Below are 26,037 nucleotides of genomic sequence, written 5' to 3' on the forward strand. Positions count from 1 at the left end.
TATGACAGTGTCCTAAGCACGTCAAAAAGCTGAGATTGAAGTGATTGACATGCCAAGACATCACTGGCTGGGCCCCTCTCAATCAACCAAACCACAAAAGCATTCTTGTAAAGCAAGTCTGCCAGTCTGTCAGCTACTCTCTGCCTGCCTCGTAACATGAGAACCTATCTAGATAAGCGTAAACACTCATGGTATTTAATGTATATTATTCATCTCAGTAATAAACAACCTTTGCTATATATTAGCTTCAAATAGGGGCTTTACTTGCTCTTTAAGAAAACTTGACACTGGCTGGGGACATCGCTAGAAATGATGGATCCAAGTTAACAGTTCAGCTGCATATCACAAATTAAGAGTAAATTGAATTGATCGTTACATCACAGAAAACAGGGGATTAAATAAAATATTAGTACATTTATCCCATTTTTATAGGGAAATAGTATTTACTTGTGACTAGTGTATCCCTTCCAACATTTAATATCCATGACACTTGCAATATGTCTACTTATTTAAGAATGCATAGCTAATCTCTCTAAGCTACTTTCAGATGAGCCAGCAACATTCAGTTCTATCTGGAAAAAGTTATCCTGACCTCTGTGTTTTCCACATCTACAAGACATTTATAAAAGTAGTATTATAGAAATGAAAGACTTTAATGAATACTCAAGATAAATATTAGGAAAGCATTTACTAAGGAGAGCTCTTAGAGAACAGACATACCAAACTATCATTTTCCTATACATTAGGCCTCTGCTGGGAGACATTTAATTGCACTTGCTGTTCCTCTCCCACATTATTTTAATACCTTCATATTGTCTCCAATGACAGAGACAGAGGGCTCAGAAGCACATTGTGACAATTTGCTGAATAAATTGTTGGTTAGCAGGTAGATTAATAAACAAGTACTTCAATTTAACCCCTCCTGAGAAATGGAGACAGGTATTATTGGGCAGCACGGTGGCTTAGTGGTTAGCACTTCTGCCTCACAGCACTGGGGTCATGAGTTCAATTCCCAACCAAGGCCTTATCTGTGTGGAGTTTGTATGTTCTCCCCGTGTTTGCATGGGTTTCCTCCGCATGCTCTGGTTTCCTCCCACACTCCAAAAACATACTTCCAAAAACATACTAGTAGGTTAATTGGCTGCTATCAAAATTGACCCTAGTCTCTTTCTCTGTCTGTGTGTATGTTAGGGAATTTGGAATGTAAGCTCCAATGGGGCAGGGACTGATGTGAATGAGTTCTCTGTACAGTGCTGCGGAATCAGTGGCGCTATATAAATAAATGGTGATGATGATAATTATTACTATAAGCATTGGCAATCATGGAGGTGGAAAGGCAGGAGGGGATAGTACAGGTGGCCAGCACCCCCAACAAAGCCAGAAATAAAGTTTAAAATATGTAGAAAAGCATTTGCATGGATATTTCTGGTAGTGTACAGTTACTAGCTATGGCTCATGTAGAGCAGTATAATTTATAGACTTTTCCAGAGAAAGACATTCATACAGCATATGTCAGCGATGGGCAACCTGATACACTTCAGGGCCACATGGTACGGCCCTCATATTACTCTTAATCTCAGTAATCTGGTAAAACAATATGTTTAATAAAAAAAAGAGACTTTTATCTGTAACAATGTATCAGCAGGCATGTTAAACAAGTGTTACAAGCTATAACAGACAAATTTGACAATAATGCAGTATAGCTAATTCTAGAGCTAAAGATTTTAAAGAACTACCAGTTTTTACAATGTCTTGACAAGACACATAGCACCAGATTGGATGTCAGTGACAAACCCACAGAGGCATTTATCTTCTTTCAGTCGCTTCATTATGTTTCACATTTAGCTACACATTTACCTTGCCCTATTTGCATATTAATGCAATGTAAAATTAAGAATTCATTGTCTAGGTAGTGCAAACCTACACACAGTCCCTGAGATTACAGAATATAATACCTTCACAGCCACGTTCCTTGTTCCAGTTCCAGGCCCTAGAATTTCCTTAGCAATTCCTTCATACACTTCTCCAAAGGCTCCACTTCCCAAGAAAACACAGAGGGATAAATTCTCCCGAGGAAAACTCGGCAGGTTTTCCATTTCAGTTTTTGTTGGAAGAGTACTGTAAAAATAAGCACTGATAAAACTGACGCTACTGACTTTTGCCATTTAAAATGAATAAATCCTTTGTTGGTGGGATCTGCCGTTTTAGAATAGATGTGGCTTGTCAATGTCAAGGAGACAAAATATCCACACACCACAATAACACCAAAACCATCTACAAGCTCAGGAAGTAAGATGTGTATAAGTAATTTTACCCAGAATTAAAGTTCAATATCAAACACACTGTATTCCTTGGATGGATGGACAACAAAATTACAAGTCATTATTAAGAAGTTTTCTTTACGTCTTTCATTTCTTTTCATAGTAACAAAAGAGCACAACTGAAGTCCTTCCCATACAGAAGCTAAATAAACAGGTTATATTATGATAAGTTTATCCACCTAGCTATGACTCAGGTCTTTTTATCTATATAACCCAGATTTGCTTTGCCCAATCGTGGACAACAAAAGGTTCCTTATTGGCCAAAGCACCCTAGCACTTCCATATAGCTTCACACGCTAGCATCAATATCTACAGTGAGCCGCAACAGTGTGCACTTCATCAAACTATTGAGAGGCTTTGCTTATGGGGAGTTAGCAGTGTATGTAGCAGTGTGTGTGTAGCATATGTAAACTAAATTACTGTTTGGAAAATATATACCACATAAATTTGCTGTTGGTCAGGTCTGGATGTCCACAAGAGCATAGCATAGGTGGACTGTAAGTGGCAGAAGACCTGATCTACTTTTACATGTACTACTGGCACCAGTACTAACCTTCATTATTGCTATATTGTGTTCAGGGCCGGTGCTAGGGTCCTTGGCGCCCTAGGCACATTTTCAAAATCGGCGCCCCCGCCCCATTTTCAAAATCGACGCCCCCCCTCGTCTTTTCTTACCTTAACTTGCCTCCTCTCTGCTCCGTCTGTTCCCCTCCACTCACTGACACTGACGGGCCGTGATGATGATGTCACGGCCCGACAGTCAGTGAGTGGAGGGGAGGAGACGGAGCAGAGAGGCGGCGGTGGTGATGATCAATAGTCCCTCCCCCCCTCCCTGTGGATGTATCTGAAGCTGTGCGGCGTCCGTGAAAGGTATGGTCAGTGGTTGCCGCACAGTTGTAAAGAAATTTTTAATCTGTGGCGCCCTCCAGGCGCCCTCCAGAGCCCGGCACCCTAGGCAAGTGCCTAACCTTGCCTAATGGGAGCGCCGGGCCTGATTGTGTTGCAGAGTCTGAAATTCTTATTTTCATCACTCACTCTCATTGATATACCATCCTTTTCCTGCTTACATATTAGTTTGTATCATATTAGAAGCTTTGGGCTTGTTTATATCTGCCATATGTGTATTTTTGGATAAAGCAAAAAAACAGGCAGCGTTTCCCCAGGTCAACCCATGAAAGGTTCAATCAACCCCCTGATCCTGCACGTGGGTCTTGTAAGACCTGGGTGGAGACACTGTCAACTGAGACTAATCCAAGTGATCTACTTCCACTACCCCTTTGCAAAAACCTAGTAAACCCCGGGTTACATGTCTTCAAAGCCGAGCTGCTCCTGGTAGAACACATCAGTTTTCCCACATTGAGTGTTTCACCAGGGAAACAGTTCCTTCAATTGGTAACATCTCCTCTCTGAAGACCTTCTCTCTCTGTAACTAAGTGATATGCCTCTTCACAAAAGTTCCTCCTTCTGCTCACCTTGAGCCGTTATACTTAACAAAGCTAGATGGTCCCAATTAATTACATTTTTTAAATGATTAGCACCACCTTTCAATAGATTTGGACCACAACCTAACTACTGTTACCTGCAGGCAGAAGGTTTATTTCAGGGAAAAGAAGGGAAATAATAATATTCTAATATACAGTATACTTTGTGCATAATTTAGCAATTTTCTGGCCATAACCCATATTAAAACTTTTAGCTAATCGTATTTTATTTTATTCTCTTTTCTCTCTACAATTATATATTATTATTTCTGTTAAACTCTTACAGTTTGGAAATTAAGGATTTTAATAATTATTTATTTTAATATTAAAATATCAGTATACAAGAGGTTGAATAACAGATCATAGGAACCTACCATAAACAGTATGGGCCATTTTTTAGGCTAGGAATGCATGCTATAAAGCAAACTCTAAAGCGGGTGTGGGAACATGAAGGGTTGTCTTAAGAGGTGAATGGAAGAGAGAATGTTCTGGGATTGTAATAGAAACTGGAGAAGATAACATTGGCAATTGTCAACTGTATGTTGTGGTGAGATAGTCCTGTAATTCATTAGCAGGCAAAGTATATTTTATTAACATGATGTGAAAGGACAATCCAAATTTTGTGTATGATGCACTTAAGTTTTATGTTGCTCATATAGGAATCAGACATGTCTTTCTGTCATTCATATATATCCAGAGAGGGAACAACTTGACATGTGAAAGTGTTTCTTACAGAGTATAAGTATATTATTTACCCTACAGCATAACAGGCATTTGCCAAACCGACAGTGTTAGACAATCCACGGAGTTTAGTGAGCTCTTTGTCTTCATGGATTACATCTACGTTTTCTTTGTTGTGGTTATCTTTGTGCTTCAATCTCATATACATGACTAGGAAAAGAAAATAATTGGAAAGATAACTTTTGCGAGCTGCATTCCAGCCATGGCTGTAAGATGATAATTGCAGTACTCGTACATACCAAAAATAGCCATCAGAAGCAGAACAAGAAATATGCTTAAGATAGAACCAACAATGATCCCAATTGTGTTAGAAGAGCTGTTTTCTGAAAAAAGAAAAAAGTCAATGCTAAACAAGTAAATAAAATAATTTAAAGAACGTGGTTGGAAATGCTTATTGCCAAAGCCCTCCTTCCCTCTGTGGTAGTCATACTGGTATATCTCTCTGACAAAACAGACAAATATCTTCTCTTGCAGGATGTCCTCTTTTAGGCATGCTACCACACTATCATTATTAATATGTCATATATATGGCTAAACAGAACATTATTTTAGTAGAAAAAGTGAAAAGTTTATTTGATTGAAGGGGGTGCTACTAGCGGGGTAGGAGGTTGGACTTTAATGTGAAGTTTACACTTTAGCACAATGGACTTCTAAGGGTTTTAGTTTTCCACTCTGCTAGTCAAGGACATACATCAACTTTGTAAGCATTTGGCATTGCCTAGTACTACTGAAGCAAATAGGCCATCTGCTATGTCTAAGCAAGGGATCCAGGGAAGATTTTCAAACTCTTTCTTGCAACATTTTTCTGAAGTGTCAGGTTAAGGATTTTAGCATTTGTGTGGAAGTCATGTGATCCGCAGGGTGGAGTCAGCAGTAGATATACTGAGATCCTGCAGTTGGAGCTGAAAGTAGGACCTCTGTTTAAATTTAACTTGGCGATAGTTTCTTAAGTGCCGTGCCTATTGCTAAATGCTATTATTATTATTATTATTATTATTATTATTATTATTATTATTTTTATTATTATTCTGTATATAGATTTAGGATACAATATAAAGTGTGTCTAAGAAAAAATACATATTATGACATGCCAAATGATGACATTCCACTTACATTGTACCTACCCTTAGTTTCTGCAAGAAAACATTAATTAACTTATTTCCAATCTTTAACCTTCTTTGTCCTCCAGGTGCTAATTTGTTTCTACCACTTTTTATACATCTTTAAGAGTTGCGTAAAAAAGTGTCTGCCTGTCACCAGAAACATGATGAACTGAAACTAGAGTTTGAACTGGATTTGTACTGATTGACTCTGGCCCACTCTCATATTTCATGACACTGCAAGGACTCAATTACTACATCTCCTGTACCTTATTACTCTCCATTCAACACTTACACCCATCCCCCCACGTGGCCCCCCCACATCATTGCTCCATACTATATGTCCAAGCCCATCCCCATCTGCTGTCGGAACCCCCTTCACCACATATCATCCTGTCCCCCCAGGACATCCAATCCCAAAAACCTTATTCCAAATCCATTCTCTAACTTACCTTTCCTTGTTCTGTGCACTCTGGAATGCAAGATCTGTCTGCAACAAGCTCACTTCCATTCATTACATCTTCCTCTCTCATCTCTTTGGTCTCCTGGCCCTTACAGAAACATGGATCTCCCCTTATAATACTGCTTCCCCTGTAGCACTCTCCCATGGGAAACTCTCCTTCACCCACACTCTCTGTCCTGGGGACCACAAAGGGGGTGGTGTAGGTGTCCTATTGTCTCCTAGCTACATCTTCAGTGTTATTGCCCCTGAACCCTCCCTATCTTTCTCCCCCTGAAGTTCACTCCATCCGCCTCTTCTCCCCTCTCCACCTTAATGTTGCTATCATCTACCATCCCCCTGACTTTTCCTCCCAATTTATTGATAACTTTGCCGCCTAGCTTTCCCATTTCCTCTCCTCTGATCTTCCCACTATTAATATTGGTTGTTTCAACATCTCTACTGACTCTTCTATTACTACCCCTGCCTCCAAACTCCTAAATCTGACTTCCTTCTATGGTCTCTCCCAATGGACAACTTGTGCCACCCACCATGATGGTCACTCTCTGGACCTAGTGTTCTCTCATCTCTGAGACATCTACAACTTCTCCAATTCTGTCTTTCCCATCTCTGACCATAATTTCTTCTCCGTTACTCCTTGCTCCCCCTCCCCCACCCAAAGTCACTCACACACTGTGCCTCATCAATAGCATAGACCCCACCATCTTTGTGTCCTCCCTCAAACCCCTCCTCACTCCCTGGCACTGCCTTCTTACTCTACTCATCTCCACCAAAAGAGCTTCCACTCCTCTGAACACCAATTGAGGAAATCCTGCTCCATTGCTGACTTCATCAACTTTGAATTATTTTTATTATTATCGTTTATTTGTTAGGCGCCACAAGATTCCCGCAGCGCTGTACACAGAACAAACAGTAGACTATACAGGGAGAGACAGTACAGAACAATAAACAAAAAGAAAAAAATACCAATACTTCAGAAACTCTGGCAGGCTCATGCAGTAGAGGCGGAGCAAAAGAATAGGAATTCATCTTTTCTCCTACTATTCTGCCCTCTCTCTTGTAAAATAAACCTATTCAACATCCCTCATCTCCTCCCTGTCCAATAAATCCTGACGCCTCTGCTACCATTAATTTTCTACTGTTTATTTCCCCACCTCCTCCCCCTTTTTCATCATCACTCGTCATTGCCACCTATTTCAAAATTTACTCTATCCACAATTATATCTGTTGTCGTCAGACTTGCCTCCTCCCATCCATCCTCTATATAACTCACTCTGCCACCCTTGGCTCCTATACCCCTGTAACTGTGCCTGAGGTCCTCACTCTTCTCTCCTCCTCTTCTTCCACAACCTGTCCTCTTGACCCTGTCCCTTCCAAGTTCCTCTGCTCCTTCTCTCCCAATGCCTTTTGTCACCTTGCTCACCTATTTAACCTCTCTCTCCTCTGGTATCTTCCCTTCTGCCTTCAAGTATGCTCTCATCTGTCCTATTCTCAAGAAGCTCTTCCTTGACCCGTTTTCTCTCTCTGCAACTATCGCCCCGGTTCTCTGCTTCTTTTACTTCTAAAACTCTCAAATGTCTTCAATCGTCTGACTCACTTTCTCTCTTCCCACTCACTCCTTAAATCTCTCCAGTCTGGTTCCATCCCCTTCACTCAACTGAAACTGCTCTCACCAAAGTAACAAACGACTTACTCTCAGCTAAGTCCAAAGGTCACTTCTCCCTTCTCATAATCCTTGGCCTCCCTTCTGCTTTTGACATTGTTGATCATCTTCTACTCACCACTCTTCACTCCCTAGGTCTTCACAAAACAGCTGTTTCCTGGTTTACCTCACACCTCTCTGGCCGCTCTTTTAGCATCTCTGCTTTCAACTTTCCCCCCTTCCTCTTTCTATTGGAGCCCCAAGGCTTTGTCCTTGGCCCTCTGCTCTTGTCTCTACACCTCCTCTCTCTGTGAAATTGTGAACTTGTTCAATCATTTGCCCTCCAATACCACCTCTACCCTGATGACTTTTAAATCTATCTTTCCTCCGCGTCCTCTCTCCTGCCTTCCTAACCCAAGTATCTAGTTGTCTCTCTGCTATAACTATTTGGATGTCACATCTCCAAATCTGAGCTCATCAACTTTCTTTCTGTCAATGTTGCTATCCTTCCCAATATCTCCCTCTAGGTTGACAACATCACTCTCTCTCCTCTCACTCAAGTTCGCTGCCTTGGTGTCATCTTTGACTCAGCCCTCAGCTTTACCCCTCATATCCAGTCTTTCAACAAATCCTACCACTTCCTCCTCCATAACATCATGAAAATCCATCCCTTCCTCTCAGGAAGCAACCAAAATCCTGGTCCATTTACTCCTCATTTCTCATCTCAACTATTGCAACCTCCTTCACACTGGCCTTCCTGACTAACACCTTTCTGACCTTCTACTCCTCTAAGTATATCTCTTGTCAAGTGACCCATGAGGGATGAGTGGGATCCTGTGATCTTGTCTGGGATTGGCTTAACTCCACCCAGAGGTGGGGAGTCTAACAGAGCAGAAGGTATTCACCAGGGATTCCCGCAAGGAGATTTGGGCTTAGTGGCTTCCACCCTGCAGGTCGCGGCCCCCTAGGGAAGTTCCCAGAGAGACAGGACAGAGAAGTAACTTGAGAGGTGAGGGGACTACCCAATAGCTACCATCCTACCAGAGGTAGGATGAGATGAGTCCGAGGGATGAGACCCTAGGAAAGGTAGAGAACTGGAGTCTATAGCAGTACACTGGAGAGGAGGAGGTGATGATCCAGAATAATGCCATCCACAAGTGGAGCAGGTAAGCAGAGATCAGCGGAGCACAAGATATGCAGCAGACGATGAACCACAGCTATTACCACTGGGGAGTGGAAGGGACCAGCGAAGATCAGCAGTGCGTACAGGGTAGATAGTGGGCGTTGATCACAGCAATTACCACTAATGAGTGGAACAGGTAGCAGAGATCAGTGGTACACATGAGATACAGCAGGTGATGAACCACAGCTATTACCACTTGTGAGTGGAATGAATCAGCAGAGGTCAGCGGTGCATACATGATAGGTAGCAGTCGTTGATCACAGCGAATACTACTGAGTGGGACATGTAAGCAGAGATCAGCAGTGCACAGGATGTACAGCAGGCGATGAACCACAGCTTTTACCACTTGAGAGTGGAACGGATCAGTTGAACGAATCAGTGGAGCTCAGCGGTGCAAACAGGATAGGTAGTGGGTGTTGATCACAGCGATTACCACTAACGAGTGGAACAGGTAAGCAGAGATCAGCGGTGCACAAGTTATAAAGCAGACAATGAACCACAGCTATTACCACTTGGGAGTGGAACGGATCAGTGGAGGTCAGCGGTGCATACAAGCTAGGTAGCGGGCGTTGATCACAACAAGGAGAAGGGAACTGCTTCCAGGCCAGGTGTAGACTCAAAGAACCAGCACTGAAAGGTGAGGGGAGGAGCCTTATAAAGGAGTGCCAACCAATGAAAAGATAGGTCAGGTAAAACAGGTGAGGTGGTTTGCACAGGTACAGATTGCCACTTACAGGACGGCATGCAAGATAGGAGGAATCAGGGTGAGACCAGGAGCACCGATCCTCGAGTTGTGGTCCCAGAAGGCTGGCATGTGACATCTCTTCATTGACTCCCTATCCATTTTAGAATTCCGTTCAAGCTGCTTACCCTCATTTACAAAGCCATTACCAACACTTCTCCCCCTTACATCTCTGACCTTGTCTTGAGATACATACCTATACCTGGACACTTCACTCTGCCTCTGACCTCTGATTCAAGTCACCTCTCAATACATCCTCACATGCTTGCATCCAAGACTTCTGCCATGCTGCCACCATTCTTTGAAACTACCTACCCAGCCTCACTCGACCTTCAATCCTTCAAACACTCACTCAAAACTAACTTTTCAAGCTTGCCTATCACCGACTGACCATTCTATACATCACCTCCTCTTCACCTCATTTTCCTCGCCTGCCTTCTCCCTTTTCTTCCAGTTAGTCCTACAATCTCTCACCACCCCTCCCTCTAGAATGTAACAGGGACCTCTCTACCTATAGTCCCATGTCTGTTTTCTCTGTGACTCCCTCGTACATCCTATTATGTCTTTTGCTGCACTCTGTGTGATTCCTCAAAGCAATGCTCACACTCACCTGAGCTACTTATGTGTATTACCTCATCTATTTGTTACTTGCTTCTGTATCTGGCACTGCTGAATCTGTGTCGCCTTATAAATAACGAAATTATTGTTATTAATATTATTAATAATAATAAAAATAATAATAATAAATTCTCAATTAAAATATATATCCAATCTTGTTGCTGCGTATCCTAGCTGTTGCGAGGCTTGAACAAAGCATGTGTGCTCCATCAAAGACCTTATGATCTATCTTATCATAGAGCCTGAGTCATTGAGGAGAGCAAGGCAAAAAAGGAGTACATTTTCTCCTGAACAACCATGTTTCAATGCAAGGGGTGCAAACAGGGGCGGGCCGCTCGGTCAGGTTGCTATTAGGGCCGGGTGGTAGGCTGGCCGGCCGCCCCCCGGATGCAAAATACAATACTTTCCACCGCGGCTGCATCTGATGACATCAGATGCGGCCACGTCAGCGCACAGGCGGCCGCATCACATGACAGGGGATCCCTTTTTATGTGATGCGGCCGCCTCTGTGCCCCCCGGCCACGCCTCTCCCAGCCCGCGCCTGGGTGCAAATTAGTTTATTATTTTGCTTTTCATGTAGCACACAAAAACTTGATAGCTTTATTCTTACACCGAAATTTAAAGTTGATCTAGGACATGCCGTCCCCCAAATATAAATCTGTACCCACATTTTAAATTTACCTCCCCCTCCAATGGAACATGGTTTTGCCAAAGTGCAAAGTTACTCCCTTTTTTTTTGCTTTAATTTCACCCAGCTCTCTAATTCACATGAGTAGTTGAAAATTATCTTAAAAGTGTCTCTTAACATAAATAGATCTGTCCACATGCTGTAGAATAGGTAAGACTTGTGATAAAGTCTGTCTCCCTGAGATAAGGAGATTAAATTTAAAACTGCAGATAAGCTGGTGTGTCTGTATTTATGAGCAGTGCTTTTAGGCTCTGTCCATGGTTAATCAAGCCATTAATCTTGTACAGAAGGGACTACTGGACTTGTTACATTCTGTAAAATGTTACATGAACAGCAATACTTCTTTTCCAGACAGAGTATTGTTTCAAAAAAAGACAACTTTTAATCTCATTTTATTATCAAAGGTTCAAAGTGAGCAATTCTTCCATACTTTTGCTGGTTTGATTATGTCATGTTGTTGCTGGGAATTATGAAACAGAATCACATTTTGCACTTCTACTAAGTAAACAATCCCCACCCATTTGCATTATGCACCTTATTTTCAAAGTGTTTACTGATAGAATACATGACAGTATTGGAAAGAAAACACAAATAGATATGAAAAGAACTCATACAGGCAGATTTATTTTCAGACTGTTTAGAGACAAACAATCCATTTTCTTCCGTCCCATGACTGTTAATGTGATGTGCCTTTTATTAACAAATTCACTTACCTTTTTGTAACAGAATATTTGTACTAATGTTACTGTAATCTCCAAGACCTATAATGTTTGCAGCTGCTGCTCTAAACTGGTATGTTCCTTCCATGGCCTTAGACTTCCATACACAAATGTCACCACAGGAGCTATTATATGCCATTTGCCATGACGGTAGCTGCCTTCCATCATCAACCACCTTCCTAAAGAGAAATACTTCAGAGTAAAGGTCTATATACTTATTGGCCCTGAGCCTTAAAGTCACACTTGGTGCACAGGATATGCTAAACTTTGATTGGAGTACCACTTTTCACTACTTTCCTTTAAAAAGTCATGGCTCCCGCTAGAATTTCTAGTTACGGCTTTGCCTCCCCCAGATACAAACACAATAATAGATTTCGCATATAACTATCCCAAAAATATTTATAGGGGGCTGAAAAAATGTTTTCTAAATATATTTTATGCAATCACAATTAAAGAATTGAGAGTTTTGACAAACGCACTGTTGCAGAGTTGAACTTCTGCCCATTTGTGAAGTATATATTTTGTGTGCATCTTTTAAAAAATGTTTTTTGCTACTTTCATATGTAAGCGAGAAGGATGGTTATTTCTGCTATAATATAATAGTATTATAGTGAATATGTGTTTTACTATGAAAACAAATGTTTACAAAGCTCGACCTGGTTCTGTGCATGTGCATGTCGGTGTCAGTACACCTGCTGTAAATATAGTGCCTATGCCACAGATGCAGAGCTGGACGCATTTTGTGGTGTATGACCCGTTCAACGCTGCATTAGGCCCATGGGGTCTTATTTAGAGCTTGGCGTACATCGATTTTGTTGCATAAATCAAAAATACAGGAACATTAAGTGTAAGTGTAATACATGTAAATCACTAAGGATCTTTCAGAAAAGTGCAAAACTGCTCCCAGAGAGCATGTGTTGATTTGTGATGTTAGTAACTATACTATATCTATAACTATATCTGCTGATAGGAGGAACGGAGAAGATGAGGGAATTCCTAGCATGGAGCTACATGAAAGAACAATATATTTTTTTTGCTATGGAACAACATATTTTAAAATCATTGAAGGAATAAAGACACCGGTTAGTGGCTGGCTGCAGAACCTCTTTCTTCCTGCAAAGGGAATGTTTGCTTTCTTTTACAGGTGGTCTATATGTGTCGGGTTTAATTGAGTGTCATCCTATATTTTAAATGGGCGGCTTTTGAACCATTCTGGTGCATTTGAATGTCTTTTTATATACACAAATACCCATGTAAACGATATTCAAACAAAAAGTTGACACGTGTAATAAAGACATTCCTAATGCCCCTCACTCTCAAAAATGATGGTATAAATGAGTACGGAGCACAAAGTAATTTAGGAGACAGTTTTTAAAAAATGAACGTAATGAAGGGGCTATGCTAAGGTAGTATGCATGACTTTGAAGTGACATTTTTTCCAGCAATTCTACAAAAGCAGGAGCAGAGTGATTATACAGGGGCATATAGAAAGTATTACAGGGGCACATTTTTACATGTTCATAGTACTGTGCTGAGCAAGAAATACATATTAGGAGATGCTGACATATTCTATATAGGAGTGCATAGTGCTGTACTTACCTATACTGTAGTATATTATAAAGGAGGTTACTACCATTATCTTCAGCAGTTTTCCACTGGATGGTATTTTCATCTCCAGGTACATTCTGTGGCGTTCCTGGTTTACTTGGAACTCCAACTAAAACACAATAGATAAAACATTGTGGTTCACATAATTGTTTAAATAATAGAAATGTGTGGCTATTAAACTGACAACATAGAAGCATTATGAGTGCTCCTATTTATATAAAACAAAAGGTTTTATTTTGTTTAGAACATTTATTGTCAAAAGACATTTTGATTGCGCCTTGCTACATAATAAATATTTGTTAGCTGCAAGGGCATGTTGGATTACTTTTCATATTTCATGGATATGAAGTGCTTGACAATCTCTGTACCTTTCCATATTCTCTGTTCTATCTTTGTCTACAAACAAAAACACCAGCAACAGAAGTGTTGTCATGTACAGTCATGGCCAAAAGTTTTGAAAATGACACAAATATTGGTTTTCACAAAGCCTGCTGCTTCAGTGTGTTTAGACCTTTTTGTCAGATGTTGCTATGGAATACTGAAGTAAAATTACAAGCATTTCATAAGTGTCAAAGGCTTTTATTGACAATTACATTACGTTTATGCAAAGAGCCAATATTTGTAGTATTGACCCTTATCTTTGAATACCTCTGCAATTCGCCCTGGAATGCTGTCAATCAACGTCTGGCCACATACTGACAGGTGGCTGCCCATTCTTGCCTAATCAATGCTTGGAGTTTGTCAGAATTTATAAGTTTTTCTTTATCCATCCGCCTCTTGAGGATCGACCATGAATAAAGAATGGAACCAGAACATCCTCCAAGAGCAACTTCTCCCAACCATCCAAGAACAGTTTAGTGACGAACAATGCCTTTTCCAGCATGATGGAGCACCTTGCCATAAGTGGCGTGGGGATCAGAACATTGAAATTTTGGGTCCATGGCCAGGAAACTCTCCAGACCTTAATCCCATTGAGAACTTGTGGTCAGTCCTCAAGAGACGGGTATACAAACCAAAACTCACAAATTCTGACAAACTCCAAGCATTCATTAAGCAATTATGGGCAGCCATCAGTCAGTATGTGGCCCAGAAGTTGATTGACAGCATGCCAGTGCAAATTGCAGAGGTCTTCAAAAAGAAGAGTCAACACTGAAAATATTGACTCTTTGCATAAACTTAATGTAATTGTCAATAAAAGCCTTTGACACTTATGAAATGCTTGTAATTTTACTTCAGTATACCATAGCAACATCTGACAAAAAGGTCTAAAAACACTGAGGCAGCAAACTTTGTGAAAACCAATATTTGTGTTATTCTCAAAACTTTTGGCCATGACTGTATATTTGAGTTATATGGTAATTGAGAGGCGCTACCCTATGTAATTGGCATATTTATTATGCATAGAGTGTAAATTGGGAGTTACCCTGAAGTCTACACTGCAGTTTATTTGGTTGCCTGGAATAAGGAAATGGGGTGTTTTAGACAGATACCAAAGTGTCACCTAGCAATAAAGTAAATAAGTCAAATAGTATGGACCAGAGAAATGTCAAATGATTCATGTGCTAGAAATAAAAAAAAATATTTGTTGTTTATCAGAACCTCATAATATGTTTTCCTTTGATTAGCTTTGGGTTATTTTTTTGTGTTTAGAAAATCTGGGACGCCCATGTGAGCTAAAATTTCCTGAGTTTCCACCCGTACTTGTTTTTTAAGGATTAAAATAACTTAAAACAGTTATAGGGATCAATTCTTAGTATTTTTCTGTTATCAGGAGTCTGAACTGCGGAAAAAACAAGTATTGTCAGTTAAACATTTTGGGTGGAGAAAAGGGGGACAGTGCTGGGTAAACTATGATATATGGAAGTTTTCACCACAATGGAATGTAAGTAAAATATGTGGGTCCACTTATGCAAACAACTATAAATTAAGGATCCCAAACCTGATGTCCTGAAGTTTGCAGGCTCGGAGCGACTGTGAACTCCCGACATAAACACAACAACGACTTGTACGTGATAGTTAGTATTTGGCACAACTCCTGTAAGCATGCAGGAGTACACAGATCTATTTGTGCATGATGTGTTTATTGGTTCATACCAATTGCTTTTTGATAACTGTTCAGCAAAAACACAGAGGAAAAGAAAAAATCATGGGATTGCAAAATGACTGAATATGATACAAACCAAAGATGCACGCTATATATCATTTTCCAGATAAGGCTCAAATATGAGACTAAATGCTCAAGAAACACACATCTCTAAGTAGCCATAGGGTCGGCAACCAGGAACTTGAAATTATTGTACTGTTTTGTTTTTTTAGGGCAAATACTGCAAGCATATTTCTACGTGACAAATAATTGGGCATTTAAAAAAGTCCAATATCTCACAGCTATAAAATGCTTGGAATATCTCTTACATGCAGGGCTGTAGCTACCATATAATTAGACTAGGCATGTGTCTAGGACAGCATAGAGTTTCTTTGCATGTTCCTTTTTGCTACTTGGTCATTGGGGCATAAGCATTATGTCAAGTGAACTATTGACAATTTTTCCAGTTCCATTAATGAGCGGATAGGACTGGAGCCTCATCTCCAACCACCATCATTACCACTACCGGGCCCCAAGAACCTGACATTTCAGTACTAGATAATGTATAGAAATAAATATAGTAAGTTTACCTGTTTTAGTTCAAACCAGAACTGTATTATAGACTCCTCTGCAGCTCTCCATTCTAATACCAAACTAGTATTACCTGGAACTATATTATGTGGAGGAGCTGGTGCATTAAATGTTCTGTTATAAACCACGGTGCTTGGAGTGTACCAATCTTCATCTGGGTGAAATGCAAGGACCTGGGTCATCCAACAAATGTTACAGGTTACTATAATATAAAATACTTCAACCAGAGTGATATACAGGTAATCAAAATGAACTTACTGTACCTTAAACTCATATTCAGTTCCACCTTGAAGATTATTTAAGGACAGCAAAAGCTGTTCATCTGGAAATTCACTTTTCCTCCATGGAGAAATAGGGTTTGGGGGTAAATTGTTGGCTTGGATTTGATATCGAATAGACACAAGAGGTCCATTTGGCTTGGTTGGCTCTGTCCATTTTATACTCACTACAGAGTCTGCCAAAACCTTTACCTCTACGATAGCTGCAGCCTCTGGAACTAAGTAAACAAACCTTACTTTAGAGACGCAGACAAAAGTGATATGTATAATGTTACGGTAAATGCAAGATGTTTGTGTGTTCTTATATGCCTTTATCCTCTATTGTTGCATACAACTGTATTATTCGTTGACTGACTAATCCATCTAATACTCTGCACAAGTTGTGTCAGCCTCCACATGTCCTGTACATCTACAGTCCTTTACTGACCGAACAAATGTAGGCTGGATATTAAATGGGTGGAGTTCCATACTTGATACACTGGTGACACTGGGATATGTTTAAATCCCAGAAGTATTGCTATTCCTGTTACACCCATACAGACGCAGTCTGTGCCCATTGTCATACTTTAACACATTCAAGTCATTCAATCTTGTGTTCAATACATTTTCTTTCTTTAGCTATCTCTAAATAGCACATACATGCAATCTGTTGTCTATCTGATTTTTATTAAATACTTTAGTCTACAAAATCTCTCAGTCTTCTGAATGACGGGCAATTTCTCTCGAATTGTTAAATGGTACCTGAGTACCTGCATCTGACAGAACAACAGTGAAGCTATTTGCTCTAATAACAATATAAAGATTTCAGTAATATGTTTTACTTACCTCCATAATCTGTTTTTGCAGTGATAAAACTTCCTAATGGATGTACATCAAGCAGAAATGAATAATAATTTCTCATATTGACTTCAAGATCATAGTTGGAGAAGGGCTGTAACCCAGGGATGAGTGCTATATTGTCCTGAAATTCCTATAATGACATAATTTAATATGGAGAAAAATACATTAGCAGTATATCCATGGCAATGATATGTAATCAAGGCTCCTCTAATATTTCAATACCAACTCTGTTTGCTTAAATAATAAGAGTTTTTTAAATGTAATGGTAACTATCTATATTCAGCTCTAAAATAAAGATTTTCTGAAAAAATAAAATGGAATGTAATACTTTTACAATATTTTGATGAAGATGTTAAGTAAATAATATTCGCAAGTCATTCTACTATTGTTGTAAACTGTACATTCTCTACCCGCAAACCTATGTTAGCAAAGCAGTGTTATAGTGAAAATAATGAAAGTTGCTCCTATTTAGAAAGTTAATATAAGAGGCGCATTTAGTCATAATAGTCACATAAATGGGCTTTTGTGACTTTTTAAATTCCCTTTTATTTTCTACTTCGCTTTCAATTAAATGAGCAGAATACATTTATTAGTAATAAATACTGTAGAAAGTAAATAGAAAACTGAACCCATCTTACCAATGTTGTGCTGGGAACTTCTGTGGAATAGGTTGGAACAGCACGGTCACCATTAGTGAGCGTCCTGTATGTGACTATGTATGTTGGAGTGCTGCTCATTATAAATGGGCAAGTTAGCTCACTCTTAACGGGAGGCAGCTGCAATGTAAAGCTTGTATTTGTTGTACTTAGCAAAACTGGCTTAGAGCTGTTGGAAGCCAAAATCAGACATCTTTTGTCTGCAAAAGAAAACAAACATTTAACAAAGGCTTAAAATAGATCTTTCACTATGAGCTTGATTCATTGACAACGCAAATTCTAAAATGAAAACGCAAGCAGGTACACAGATCTTAAGAATTATCTCTAGTTTGATACAGGTCTAAGTACACTCTGCCTATACGGAACTTGCCGTATACAGACAGACAACACAGTGCACAATGCAGATGTATATATAAAGTTCCATCAGAATTCACAGATTAAAAAAATATTATTAAATACATTAACACTTGTTAGTAATATAAATAAATAAAAAATAAATAAAACAAGGAGGATTTTTTTCAGTTTTTCTCTCTCCATGACATACATTTATCAGGATGTTATTAATATCTACTGCACAAAAAAATGCATTTTTACAGTTGTTCTTGATTGTAAACATGTTCAAGCAAGCAGATGCCCAGAACTTCAATCAGATGGATGTACGTGCATTCAGCATTGGCATGCCCGTACAGTACATTGACTACATGCATATGCCCCTTGCCTCCCCCATTCTACCCATAAAATTGTAGGCTGTCGGAAATGTCCTTTTGAGTTCGAGGTTGAACTGAATGCATTTACGTTCCTTAATCAGACCTTATATGTGTATTTATAAATAATGTCACAATTTTTGTAAGGATTTAGGGCCTGCATAACTGACACCATTGATTAAATGCCTGGAAATTTCCCGTCTCCTCACAGGCGCAAATGCATCTGAGTCTCAGTCTACATAAGTCACATTTGCTCCAACACACCGTTACACTTCCCTCCTTTCCCTATTCCAAATTTGAATCATAAGGAGCCACAAGCGGCAATGTGCGCAACATGCACATCTGTCTGCAAACATAACTAGTGCTTAGTGGGCATGCACAGAAGTAAAAAAGTGCATTATACACTGAAAACGCAGTTTGTGTCCAACTCTACATGATCCTCATAATCTTAATCTCAATATACAATAATTATAAATGTGATTGGGGAAAGCTACAGTAACAAATGCATTAATATATTTCTGTCATAGCAACAACAACGCGCAGTGGATGCGAAGTGAGCAAATCCTCCAAGTGACCAAAGTTTCAGCTTTTCTACCAATAAAGTGCTATGAACTTTTTGGACCTCATATAAAGTTAAGAGCCTGGTTCTGGTTGCCACTTTTGTACGGAGACCCGGCGCTTTTGGTCCCCCTGCACTACCGGTAACCTTACAGTTCAAATTGATGAGGGCATAGTATTATGAGATGCACGTATCTAAAGATATGTGCAACTCCAAATACACATGTTAGGCTGCAACTTTGCAATCGTAATTTTACATCATTACATTATTTGGGGACGACTTTAAATGAAATCCTTTGAGTATAAAATAAAGTAAAGTAAAGTAAAGTAAATAAAGTTGTAGAAAGTCAAAGATTAGAGTATAGTCTGAGCAATAAAATAAGTATAAACCACCAAATGAACATACCTGGAAAGGGTTGCAGAGATGTGCTATATGCTGTCACTTGAACATGTTCTTGAATCATTTGCAGCAAAATTGGCACTTTGCTACTTTTACTTATTTGATAAATACTTGTATTCTCTTTGTTTTGAATTGTCCAGTATATGAAGTAGTCATCCACCGTCAGACTAGTTATTATGGCACCTTCTATTGAAATTTAAAATGCAAAATTATAAAGTACCAAAGCTGGCCACACTAATCAATACTCAAAGTCGAAAAAGGATAGGCAGCAATACAAAAACTATTTTCTCTCAATAGGCATGCAGATTTCCCATGGGTCAACATTCCAGGCCAAACCCATACATACATATACATTAAAATCTTTTTAAACACAAATGTTGCAGTCAACTGCAGCATGACATATGTGTCAGGAATACATCATTGTGCTGTATCTTACTGACACAATCTCTGGTCAAACGAATGACAAAATCCAACATAATAACATGCTTCTACTACGCAAATGCAAGAGGTACGTGAAAGTGATACATACAATAACATGTGTCATGGCTTGAAACAAAAATATAATCATTGTAATTGCATGGTTTACATTAACCAATCACATCAATATAAATTATTTACAATTAATTACATTTTACAATCCTAATATCGGTTTTATAGGTACAAATTTGCACCTTTTAGGTGAATATAATTTAAATTATGCATTTAGAGAGCAAATATTTATCCATAATTTATACTTGTTAAACTGAACCAGAAAATCTGTAAATTTGCTACTTTACCTCTATATACCTCAACAGTTCCAACATATTGTGCACCTATATTAAATTATTTATTTATTTATTTATTTATTTTAATTTATATTTTGGACTAGAATTACTTATTTAGTATAGCTGCTATTTGTCTTTAATAATGGAAAATCTATGCACTGAATGCCTATTTTTAAAATTTAAACATTTAAAAATCTGTTGCTAATAGCATTTTTGCCAAACAAATTTCACAGAAATACTTTATTTTAGGGTATTAAGAATTTTATAAATACATCTTGATTTGCAGCAGTTGCTCAGACATGTAAGGAAAGACAAGACAATATAGTTAAGCCTATTCTGAACACTAAAATATTTTTGACAGGCTTGAAATATTTTTGACAGGGCCACTGTCTTCACATATATACTGTCACAATGAAATAAAGACTGCAGATGTAATCTGGTTTCTACTATGGGACATAGCTAAATTACATGCTTCTGTTAGATGCTACTTGGCATTATATTTGCAAGGATATATCCTTTACACTCTTAATCTAATTTGGGACTTCCCTACTGTATAGTATAATACAGATGGAGTAGGTATCATTTATACAAATTGTGAAACTCACCGAGACCCTAAATATGTACGGTACTCTTAGGCTTAACTTTTTTCAGACAATTTAAGCACCTTTGAGACACCATGGGGTTTCCGCAATTTGCTGCGACCTTGACGCAATGCACGCAAAACATTGCAAAACGCAATGCAAATAATTCTTAATACTGTTCATACCTAACTTTTTCCATACACCACATATGACAGCATGGGGTCTCCTTAATGTACAGTGCTATGAAGGTGCAGTATGCAAACCCTTGTAAAATACAAGATACACAGTGCACACTGTCAGGGCTGGTGCAAGCTCTTTAGACACCCTTTGAGGTGCTCCCTTCCCTACTACTGCCTGAATTGTTTTCATTGCAGTAGTAATGGTTCCCCATGACTTAATTTTCTTTTGGTCTTACTTTGTTTGATTTACTTTCTAATTGTCTTCCATATGAATGTTCAAGAAATGAATAGTGCATTTGTGTGTCACGGGCACTAGGAGTCTTTACCCAGGTATCACCAGATGATGGACTTACCAGAGCAGTATAGTTGGTAATATGGTACTCTGGTAGCGGGATGACCACGGAACAGGAGACAGCAGATGGTAAGAGAATGCTCGAGAAAAGTCTATGACTAGCAGCACTGGTAATAGGTAGATAACTGTGCACGAGGAACTAGATGGACAAGGAAACGTGAGGGTAGTCAGTGGTCTGCGGATAGCAAGTTGTACCACTGCTATAGTGAGGAGGAATGTCCAGGAGTAACGAGGAGGTGGTGAGAGTCAGCGGTCTGCGTATAGCAAGTTGTACCGCTGTCTAGGTGAAGGTATCAGGGGAGTCAGTGGTCTGCGTTAGCAAGTTGTACCACTGCTATGTGAGAGGATACTTGAAACTGGTGTCACAGGGAACAGGAGACAGTGGTCTGCATCTAGCAAGTTGTACCACTGCAATATATATGTGAGGAGGAGCACGGGGAGATGAATGCAATGCAGAGTATACACGGGCACACAGAACTTGATCCCACGATGATATGCACAATATAATAATAACTGAGCAGCACTGCACAAATATACAGAGTCACAATAACTATCCAGGCAAATAGGAAACACAGTCAAATGATAGCAATAGTCTCAGTGGATAGGAACTCCGGAGGAGAACAAACTCAGTCCAGCTAGATATGCAATACACAAGCACAGTCAATGAGAAGTATGCATACCGTGGTTCAGGAGAGCAGGCTGTCAGAGAGACGTGCAGGGATACCTGAGCGGCTGGAGGCCGGCAGGAGGAGAGACCACTGGAAGATGGAAGCGGTAACCAAGTTGGTGCAGCGCACGGTAGGTAGACCAGCAAGAACAAAGCAATACTCAGGAAGCAGTAGTATATGGAACTGGACACCTGGAGAACACGGGAGAGTTGAGGCGGTCTGATAACCAGTAGCTGAGATGAAAGCAGCGGAGCGCTGACCCGATGAAGACAGGCGAGTTGAAATGAACAGGAACACTGTAGAAGCACGGAGACAGCGGATAGGAATCAGCTGGCTGCAGACACGATGAACACTGGAGAGTTGAGTTGAGCAGGACTCTGTAGAAGCACGGAGGCAGCGGATAGGAATCAGCTGGTGCAGTCACGAGAACACAGGAGAGTTGAAGCGAACAGGATACTGTAGAAGCACGGAGGCAGCGGATAGGAATCAGCTGGTGCAGTCACGATGAACACCGGAGAGTTGAAGTGAACAGGATACTGTAGAAGCACGGAGGCAGCGGATAGGAATCAGCTGGTGCAGTCACGATGAACACAGGAGAGTTGAAGCGAACAGGATACTGTAGAAGCACGGAGGCAGCAGATAGGAATCAGCTGGTGCAGTCACGATGAACACAGGAGAGTTGAAGCGAACAGGATACTGTAGAAGCACGGAGGCAGCGGATAGGAATCAGCTGGTGCAGTCACGATGAACACCGGAGAGTTGAAGTGAACAGGATACTGTAGAAGCACGGAGGCAGCGGATAGGAATCAGCTGGTGCAGTCACGATGAACACCGGAGAGTTGAAGTGAACAGGATACTGTAGAAGCACGGAGGCAGCGGATAGGAATCAGCTGGTGCAATCACGATGAACACCGGAGAGTTGAAGTGAACAGGATACTGTAGAAGCACGGAGGCAGCGGATAGGAATCAGCTGGTGCAGTCACGATGAACACCGGAGAGTTGAAGTGAACAGGATACTGTAGAAGCACGGAGGCAGCGGATAGGAATCAGCTGGTGCAGTCACGATGAAAACAGGAGAGTTGAAGCGAACAGGATACTGTAGAAGCACGGAGGCAGCGGATAGGAATCAGCTGGTGCAGTCACGATGAACACCGGAGAGTTGAAGTGAACAGCATACTGTAGAAGCACGGAGGCAGCGGATAGGAATCAGCTGGTGCAGTCACGATGAACACAGGAGAGTTGAAGCGAACAGGATACTGTAGAAGCACGGAGGCAGCGGAAAGGAATCAGCTGGTGCAGTCACGATGAACACAGGAAGGTTGAAGTGGTCTGGAAACCACAAACGAACAACAGGAATCAGCAGGAGCTGAATACACGAGGAAACACAGGAACACCTTCAGAGGCTCATGGGGAATGAGACTCCAAGATCAGGCAACGAGGTATAGAACACAGGTGCTTTAAATAGGGAGTGTTGCCTGATCAGCCAATTAACTAAAAGCAACAGGTACTGAAGGTTTGAAAGGGCTGCACATGCGCAGACCCTCAGGATGGTGGACGGCCACGGTTCCTAAACACACGAGAAGCGGCACTCACAGTCCGGTGAGTGACATTGTGCTTTTATTCAACAAGTCAATTGGTTTCAAGCTTTCTATTTTCAGTCTATGTATGTTGGAACACAATTAGTCTTTTTCTATTTGCCATCCATATCTACTTTTTAGGAGTGAGTACAAAGGGACAAAGAAATGTTTTCACCAAACTTATTAACAAAAAACAATTTACATTTGTCTCCTGTTTATCTCATCAGTTTTTTTTAGTGAGGGATTCAGCTATTTCCATAGCATACCAGCAAGATAAGAAATGCAATGTATGTGGGGGAAATGCAAATTTCCCCCACCTTCTTGCCCAAATAAAACTAGACCTCACTACTTGGTCACATATTTATGGATCAGTCACATTAACGCAGTTAAGATGAATAACCCCCCTCAGACTTCTTTATCTTTTTCAGACCCTGCCTATCAGTGTTTCCCCCTATATTTTTAAGTTTCTTCAATATCACACTTCCAAATTCATCTGGTCTGGAAAATGTCCCCGAGTTCACCTTAAGGTCCTTCAGAGGTCCATGCGGGGAGGAGAGCTGAGTGTCCCTTACTTCCGACGCTATCACTTTTACGCCCAGCTCACTCAATGTTTCTTATGGTGTTGTTCTGAAAGCCCTAGAGTCTGGACACGTATTGAGGCAGAGGGTCTGGGATTGCTCTCACTGTCTACTCTCCTCTATCACCCAAGGGCTCAGCATCCAAAACGCTCCCTGCTTCACCCAGTCATCTTGCATTCTTTGTCAAATTGGAACTCTTCCTCTCAAAAATATCCTCACCCCACCCCAATGCTACCGCTATTCAACTCCCCTGATTTTTCTCCAGAATACACTCCCAATGTGTTCCAACCATGGTTCTCGCAGGGTGTCAGATATCTTAACGACCTCACCTCCACTCCGGCATTCCCTCCATTCTATGATATTCAAACTCGCTTTTATTTCCCCTCAAAACATTTCTACCAATACCTACAGATACGCCACTACCATAACTCTGTCAAAACATGTCTCTCTTCCCGCTCATTTACTATCATTGAAACTCTCTGCCTATGTCACATCTCTACACTTTGCTATGAACCCCATCCGCCACAGGCCTCAAGGATCTTCACAAACTTGCCTGGGAACGTGGCCTTGGTGATACTCTGCTTCACGAAGAATGGTCTGAGATTCATGAAAAAGCTGCCTCCAGCTCAATCTGCATCAAAATAATGGAGAATGTTTACAAGGTGATGTTCCAATGGTACTATGTGCCCTTGTATCGTCATAAGTTTCTCCCTGGCTCCTCTGATCTCTGCTGGCTGTGGTGCTCCCAGGAGGGTACTTTTCTCCACATTTGGTAGACATGTCCGAAACTGACACGTTTTTGGACGGACGTCAAACAACTGATTCAATCGACCCTTCAGAATGATGTGACTGAAGTCCAAATTTCTTCTTCTATCTCTGGGGGGCCTCCTTGGCGACTCCTCATCAGAATAAATTGGCCCGGCATATTGTCTCAGCAGCTAACTGCCAAATCGCAGCAGACTGGAGGCAGCAAGCTCAACATATGGAGTATATGACCAGCGTAATTCGTAATACATTGAGATCTTTCACCAAGTTTTGGGATCCCTGGCTCTCCTACTTATTTGTATTTGACCCCTGCATTGAGATGTCTCCTTACTATGCTGATCGTAGCTGCTGTTTAACCCCTGTGTCTTTACATGCATACTATCCATGTTGGTTGTATGTCGTTCTATGACCTTGCAAAATAAAACTTAAAAAAAAAGAAATAAAAAAAAAGAAATACAATGTAAAATAATACCATTATAATGTGTACGCCAGTAATACTTACAACAGACATTTCTATTACAACCTATAGGGTACAGTCAGACAGGTGCAATGTTAATCAACATGGTGTAGAACAAGTACAGAATGGACAATGTACATAACAAGATGCATGTATCCAGTAATTTGTGTCATACTATTAGCATGTATTCTATATATCATTCCAGCAACTTCTTTAGAAAGTTTCATGGGTCAGGAAATTGTGACAGTGGCAGAGTATAATATTTTACATCACTATGGTTCCCACTTATTCATCTGTTTACTCTATACCATGGTTCATTTTAACCGCTTGAAGTTAACAACAGATAGTGAGCATTTACATTATTATACTGTTGTCCAATCACGTAAGGTAGCAAAAACAATGCTGGTCAATCAGAACCAATAGCGGCAAAAATGAATAGAGCAAGAAATGGATAAATTCACAAAGCAAACCATCACTTACAAATCTACACCTGACAGAACTGTATTACTATGACTACTACTAATATTGATATGAAGTTTTATGAAGCCAACCTCAACAGAAGCCCACTGAAGGAAAGGGTTGCCTCATAGATTGTAAGCTTCCGAGCAGGGTTCTCTTACCTCTCTGTCTGTATGTATTACCCAGTATTGTTTTATTAATGTTTGCTCCCAATTGTAAAGCGCTACGGAATTTGCTGGCGCTA

The 26,037-nt window shown here is 40.3% G+C and overlaps 1 protein-coding gene across 1 annotated transcript in view; it reads right to left on the bottom strand.

The window, feature by feature from the left end:
* ROS1 (ROS proto-oncogene 1, receptor tyrosine kinase) overlaps nt 1–26,037 on the bottom strand; it is a 245,980-nt gene that overhangs the window by 89,983 nt on the left and 129,960 nt on the right. Inside the window, exons 26-35 of the mRNA XM_075200923.1 lie at nt 17,734–17,981; nt 17,081–17,225; nt 16,241–16,473; nt 15,977–16,150; nt 15,243–15,414; nt 13,295–13,412; nt 11,690–11,874; nt 4,783–4,866; nt 4,558–4,693; nt 1,956–2,118 (exon numbers count right to left, since the gene is read on the bottom strand). Coding sequence (XP_075057024.1) covers nt 1,956–2,118; nt 4,558–4,693; nt 4,783–4,866; nt 11,690–11,874; nt 13,295–13,412; nt 15,243–15,414; nt 15,977–16,150; nt 16,241–16,473; nt 17,081–17,225; nt 17,734–17,981 — 1,658 coding nt within the window. The remainder of the gene's footprint in view (nt 1–1,955; nt 2,119–4,557; nt 4,694–4,782; nt 4,867–11,689; nt 11,875–13,294; nt 13,413–15,242; nt 15,415–15,976; nt 16,151–16,240; nt 16,474–17,080; nt 17,226–17,733; nt 17,982–26,037) is intronic.

The sequence above is a fragment of the Mixophyes fleayi genome, chromosome 3, assembly GCF_038048845.1.
Source record: "Mixophyes fleayi isolate aMixFle1 chromosome 3, aMixFle1.hap1, whole genome shotgun sequence".
NCBI classification, from domain to species: domain Eukaryota; kingdom Metazoa; phylum Chordata; class Amphibia; order Anura; family Limnodynastidae; genus Mixophyes; species Mixophyes fleayi.